The following is a 6,922-nucleotide window of genomic DNA, read 5'->3' on the forward strand; positions in this document are numbered from 1 at the left end:
TTAAATAAAAATAAATCTAAAATAAAATATATATGTAACTCGAATATGTAAATAGCTAAAATCTTAAGAAAAATCCATCACAATTCTGTATTAATTATTATATTAAAACATAAAAAGTTAAGCTCTGTCATATAAAATAAAAATAAAAATAAATACAGAAACAGAACACATAGACTGATTCCTGCCCCCCGCCCCCCCTCACTTCGTCTCAAAACTAACACCTGTAGACAAAAAATCCAGACCAAAATGTAAAATTTAAAGTGCCACCTCTTTGCTTATTCAATTATTAAAACCGTACTAAACATAAAAATAAAAATAAAAATAGAATTTCCTACAAGCACCCAAAAAAATCAAAATAACATGAAATAATAACAACAACAGTGTATGCAGAGAGAAAATATAACGGAGAGAGAGAGAGAGAGAGAGAGATATAGGATGAGGCCCATTGGAAGCAAGAGTGAGCCACAGTAATTGAGAGTGGTCTGGGTAGCCTGGAATCCAGAGAAGCGAGGGGGGGGGGGGGCGCGTTGGAACTAAGCCTAGTGAGGAGGACCCGGCCCGACTTTCAGCAGCAGAGTAGAGTGGAGAACGGCGCCACGGTCATCCCCATTCCCATTCCCTGTCCTTCCCCTTCTTTCATTCATCCATTCCAGCAATCACCTTGCCCGTGCCCGTGGTCCGTTCCCGTTCCTGTGCCCGTGGACCGTGTCCCATGCCCGTGCACACGACATGACGATCCGCTTCTATTATAGCCCTAATTGCAGGCCCCTCCCTCGTCGTCGTGCTCGTTTGCTTGTTCGTACACTTGCTTGCTCGCTTTGCGTTTCCGCCGGGCCCTGCCGAGCTCTGCAGCGTGTCCCTCGGCTCTGTCTAAGCCTCTTTCCGCTCCCTCTCTCTCTCTCTCCCTTCATTGCTTGAGTCTCCGTCCTCCCCACCTTCGCTATTTTTTTTTCCAGTCTTTGTACCTCTCCCTCTCGGGGCGGACTTGCTGACCTTTGCGTTGCGTAGACGTTTCGTTTGGCGCACTCACCATGTCTGCTGCTGCCGCCAATGCGAATCTGCCCAGGCGGATCATCAAGGTGGGTGGAGATTGGTGCCGCTCTTGCATTGTTTGCCTCCTGCTCGCTATCGTTGGCCGCGTCTGGATTGTTTATCTTTTGTTGAATGTGTGTTTGGATTTGGAATGTCGTGGGGTTTATTTTCAGTTGTATGTTGGAATCTTGGTGGAGCTGCGGGAGAATGGCGAATTTCGGTGCCACTCGTGCTGGGGTGTGTAATCGGGTGATCTCCTGTCTGGTGGAGCTTCAGATGGGGCTGTGGCATTGCTGTCTAGTCAGCGGGGGTCTGATCCGTTTCAGGGGTTTGGGGGAAAGTTAGGACAAACTGCAGTGCGGCATGGAATCCGGGTAGTAAGAGTTCATAGTGTTTGGTGCAGTTGGGTCGGTGCACAGAATATAGTTTCGTGAATCCTTTCTTTTTTTAGTGTCGGAATTGACTTAGGAGAGGTCTGGTTGGGTTGGTTGTCAGGAAACGCAACGACTGCTTAGTGAGCCAGGTATGTGCGTCATTTTCTTAGGGTGTTTGTAGAATTGTATCAATACCGTCTGTGATGATGTTACAGTGGATGACAGTGCCCTTCCGAAGTTCCATGGTCAGGGTTTGTTTAGATGTGCTGGTTTCATGGAGATCTTGCTCACCTTCAATTGAGCAGAAATTTGCACGAATCCGAAATGTGTTTTTCAGGGTGGGAATTGCAATACCCGGCCAATATGGTCTCTTTGTGAAAGATTAGTTTAGGCGGGCTTTAACGGCCAGTTTTGCTTCATGATACACCAGCTCCGGGCATCAGTGCATCACCATCCGAGGAGAATTTGCGGTATTTTAATGTGATGATTTTGGGCCCATCACAATCTCCGTATGAAGGTAATAATCGGGGTAGGATTGCTTTGTTTTCTGATTTCATGGTGGTGATCTGTATGAGTCCTTTCCGAAATTGAATGTTAAAGCTGAAACGATACAGACGCAACTATTCATTCAATTGTGGGTCGCAGTTCTACAGAGTTATTTTTGTGCTCTCTTTGTCCTTGTAACTGACTTCTGTGATGGTTTTAGTGATTTCGAATTGTAACGTGGTTCAACACGTGAGCTTATTTTTTGAATTGGCTTGTGCTTTCAGGTGGAGTGTTCAAGCTTGAATTGTTCTTGCCGGAGGAATACCCAATGGCTGCACCCAAGGTCAGGCAACATAAATACTCTTCCAACCTTTGTACAAGTCTTCATGAAAACTTGCAGTGTATGGGAGTGTTCAGGATTGGTGCACCTCGCTTGATGTTTGCATGCTTATCTTGAAGTTCAATATCTTCATCAAGTCTTGTTATCATGTAGCTTCTGATTCTTGTTCGATTTTTGTATGGGGAACATTGTCAGGTTCGCTTCTTGACGAAAATTTATCACCCTAATATTGATAAGGTAAGACGTCGAATTCATATCACTGGTCCCATTGACATTTGTGGGGTTTGAATGCCAGTTAAGCGAAAGCATGGAATTTAGGGCACTCTGAGAGACGCTTCGATGTTTCCCGGAACATCCAAATAAGGTCTTCTTATTGCTTGCTTGTCATGTCATTTTTCAGTTGGGAAGGATCTGCTTGGATATTCTTAAGGATAAGTGGAGCCCAGCTCTTCAGATCCGAACAGTTCTATTAAGGTTAGTGTTAAACACATGCCAGATTCACATAATCGGGCTTGTGTTAATATTCTTAATTTTTAAATTTATTTTCTCTTCCTCTTATTTTCTACTTCACAATGGTATTTTCATTAATAGTTTGGTCTCATACATAGCTTGAAGAATGGGATATACACGGCTTGGTCGAGCTGTTAACGTGTATGAGTTCTTCGTCTACCTAGATACATCACTGTAGTGACATTTTCATTTGGTGGTGGTGGCCAGCATTCAGGCTCTATTGAGTGCACCTAACCCAGATGATCCTTTGGCTGAGAACATCGCTAAGCACTGGAAGTCTAACGAACAGGAGGCAGTTGAGACCGGTGAGTACATTCTGAGTGAAGATAAATCAGTTTGGGTTCTGTATCCAGTTTTGTTTCTAGAGTCTGTAATTATGTGTTATGTTCATAAGTGTTAAAATTTAAAAGATTCCAATGATTTATCTCAGCGCAGTCTTTGCTGAATTGGTTCAAAGTGGAGAAAAAGTTGCAGCGCTGCAACTGTAGAGTTTTGTACGATATAAAATTTTAGTATTTGTAACGTACCCATAGTTAAATAAACTGACATAGCTAGTCATTATCGGACCTGGATAATCTCCCTGCTACATGTATCCATTGTTTGGTATTATACGACTTCATTTAGATATACTTCTTCCATCACTCCTAATGCTTGCCTATGTTTCCTGTTTTTATGTGTTTTACCATGAGCAGCAAGGGAGTGGACTCGTTCCTATGCTAGTGGCGTCTGAAGACTGTTTAATCGTCCAGCCCAACCTTTAAAAAGCTGAGAAGCATAACAGGAGCAAATTTGATGAACTGTGTGTGGCCATAGGTGATAGGTCACCTGTAGGAAGTATGATTGTGAATGAGGCACTCTAAAATTCTGAAGGTTATAGTTTGTCCAGTTAAGAATGGAGGGTGCGAGTAACCAAGTTCTTGATTTATTCTAGATCATTATAAACCGTACCTGTTTATCTTCTTTTTCGTAGTCCTCTCTTCAAATGTTGTGTCCAGGCCAGGGCATCTTTTGGTCAACTCGTATTAGGCAGGCTTTCTTTCAGTTTTGTTTTAATTCGACTCAGTCAGGTTCTGGTATTGTATTTGTACCATCCCCGACCAAGGCAATGCTTAATTTGTAGTGCATGCGTTCAGGATAATTATGGACTCAAGAGAAGATATCATCTACAATGAAAATTCTTTCATGTTTAACTTGTACAGACGGCACTGTTGTGCATGATGCTTATTTCCTACTCAAAATAGGATTTAGGGTAAATTCAGAGTTTTTCAAGGGATCGTGAAAAGCTTCGAGATACGTGTCTATGCTGACTGCTGTCATGGTAGCATAGAATAGACTCAGTGTACAGTTATAGGTCGGCTGGCTCAGTTCAATACCAACATGTGTTTCTATTTTTAGTGTTCACGCTAAGGGCAAAACTGTTGATGTTTGTACTAGAGAGTACTAGCTTGCTGCTTGAAGGCTTAATCGCAACATGCAGCTGAAGTAATGCGACGTTCTAATGGCCTCAATGTTCTTGTGTTGCACTGCTTTGCTACGTCTCTCAAATACAACTTTAGAATTCGTCGAACTCAAATTACCAACTGGAACTATGATCTGATTCTAACTTTGCAGTAGAATGCTAATAACACCAACCTGACAATGGTATGACTTTTATTTGCGGTAGCCACGTTGTGAAATACCTGTAACCGAAATTGTGCAATTCCCCCGAAGATATTTCGTAGAAATGTAGTTGGAAGAGCATGAAGAGACCAACAATTGCCTCAAACCCCAGTGGACACTGTTGGATGTTTAGTGCTCCTACACATTCCAAATGCTACTTGAACACTAAATGCTTTTTGTATTGTCACCAACACAAACTAAAAATGTGTTTGAATGCCAATAATCCTCAACCCAACTGACCCGGAACCAGGTTTAGGTTTGATCAAGTGGTAAAATAAAAAATATTAAATTTTATGATCTATAATTTTTGGAAGTAATAATGATAATGACTTATTTATTTTTGCTTTTAATTATACAAGTTGGTGATTTTTTTATTCTTGCTCTATATGAAATATTTATTCTATTCTTTGTTATATAGTGTTCTTTGTAATAATACATGTAAGATTTAACAAAAATTATTCTATGCCAATCTAAACATACAATAGATATGATTTTATTAGTTATTTTAAATTGAATATTATTTGTTCTAAGTAAACTCTACTTAAAATTTAATACATTTGCTAAATGTTGAAAATGGTTTTTTACATTTGACAAAAAGTGTAAAGTGTCACCACTTCATTTATTTGCAAAATTTGTTTCAAATAGCATTCACGCATTTACTACATCTGAGTTGTAATGTCATACATAAGTAAACCTTGTTCAGAACATGTTCCAAACTTATTCCATGATTTTAAACCAATTAATTAAAACTATCTAATGTGTATCAAAATATCTCTTAGATATATTAAAATACCACCTTTTATTTATTTATTTATTTATTTATTTATACTGGTTGTAATAAAAGAATACTTGAAATAACCTTTGGAAAACCTTGCAACAACAGGCTTCTTATAAGACTGTTGGGCAAGCCTTGCCAAAATCTATTAGACTTCTATAGAATTCTTTAATAATACTATCGCAACATGGAACTTGCCTGGGGCCCTATAGTGAACCTCACAAAGCCATCTCACAATGATTCTGTTTAAAGACTTGTTTTACTCCAAAGATAGAAGAAGAAAAAAAAGTGCACATTGTTAGAATGTATTCTACAAAATTTGGTAGTGTTCAATTATTAATGTCAATGTTAATGCCTCACCCATGTTCCAATAATAGATTTAAAAAGTTTTTAACAGACTACCCGACATTTTAGGAAAGTCCAATTGAGTTCTTTTTTACCATATTTCCTTCAAAACAACTTTAACTGAAACAGGTGAGATGTCAATCATTTTTGTTTTATGCATGTTCCTAATAGATTCTACTAATTTGTACCATTAAAGTATGAGAAAGTAATTCATTTATAACAATTTAAGACTTTGAGACCTTCTTGCCTCCTTGTAATTACTCAATTGTTGACTCATGTTTGCTTGCTTCCATTTCTAAATAAGATATTTTTTGGCTGCTCAAAATAAAAAGATAGCAAGTTCTCCAATTTTACTATACAGACGACTGAATCTTTAAAGTATTAAGGCTAAATTTGGAATATTCATTATCTTTTTGATATTGTAGCTAGACGGTACAATAGAACAAAATAAACAAATAAATGAATAGAATTTCACCTTTTTAAACATAAATTTTTATAAAAAGAATGCACTGTGAACCGTATTCTAAAAAAAGTATTGATAAAAAAACCAAAAACCATTAGGTATGGTCGAAAAGCATCAATAAATTATCATTATTAATTTTATCTTTAAATAAAAACAAGTTAAATCACAATTTATGCAAGGCTTTAAAATAGAACAGAACGTGAACATGTACTCCGTTATGACAAATCATATCCTGATATATAACAGAACAAGTAAGAGTATACATTTATTTATGGCACGTCCAGTTATGTCAATGGCAAATAGGTGGTGAGTAATATCAAATCCTTAAGCATGTTTTTATCCAACTAATTATATCAAACACTAAACAGCGTTAATAAAGCAGAATAGTAACGTTAAAATGTAAACACCAAGCATGAAAGAATTTGATCCATTGTCCAAAGTGATCAGCCGACCTGGATGTGGATAAAGAGAAATAAACTCACATCCCTTAACAAAGAAACCCTACAAATATTCATGTCAACTCACTGTGCTTGACTGAGTGAAAGTAATCAGCCCTCTAAACCCTAAATTCCAAACCCTAAGTTTCAAATCCTAAATTGATCCTAAAATCCAGAAGTGATCAGCTCTCTCTTGCTTACTTTACAGTGGGCAGATAGTTCTGAACGATGGTTCTCACAGTGAGACAATCTCCAGCATTCACTGTGCATCGTTGTTACCGACTGTGCAAACATGAGGTGTGAGTGTGAACTCAAGCTTCAGTCAGGAGGAGGTAGGATAGTGATGAATTAGCGATAGAATTTACATGCAATGAAAGAGGAGAGTGATGAATATGCTTGAGCCGTAATAAGCAGCAAACACAGGTGAGTACATGGGTTTCACAAAAGGGTATGTTACAAAGCTTGTAAGGAGGTTTTTCAGAAATATAAGGAACCTGAGGA

General features: G+C 38.4%; 1 protein-coding gene across 2 annotated transcripts; it reads left to right on the forward strand.

Moving 5' to 3' along the window:
• The first annotated feature begins 787 nt into the window (after nucleotides 1–787).
• LOC112292933 (ubiquitin-conjugating enzyme E2 36) lies at nucleotides 788–3,938 on the forward strand. Of its 2 annotated transcripts, XM_024541949.3 has the most exons (9): nucleotides 788–1,079; nucleotides 1,206–1,269; nucleotides 1,528–1,555; nucleotides 1,837–1,923; nucleotides 2,177–2,235; nucleotides 2,428–2,469; nucleotides 2,633–2,706; nucleotides 2,950–3,047; nucleotides 3,435–3,938. In XM_024541949.3, the coding sequence occupies exons 1-9, from the start codon at nucleotides 1,051–1,053 to the stop codon at nucleotides 3,470–3,472; spliced, it is 519 nt and encodes a 172-aa protein (XP_024397717.1). In that variant the 5' UTR covers nucleotides 788–1,050; the 3' UTR covers nucleotides 3,473–3,938. The 2 variants fall into 2 exon arrangements, with proteins under 2 accessions (XP_024397717.1, XP_024397718.1); XM_024541950.2 differs by lacking the exon at nucleotides 1,206–1,269.
• Nucleotides 3,939–6,922: the final 2,984 nt, after the last annotated feature.

The sequence above is a fragment of the Physcomitrium patens genome, chromosome 15 (assembly GCF_059467195.1).
Source record: "Physcomitrium patens ecotype Gransden chromosome 15, ASM5946719v1, whole genome shotgun sequence".
Taxonomy (NCBI): Eukaryota; Viridiplantae; Streptophyta; class Bryopsida; order Funariales; family Funariaceae; genus Physcomitrium; species Physcomitrium patens.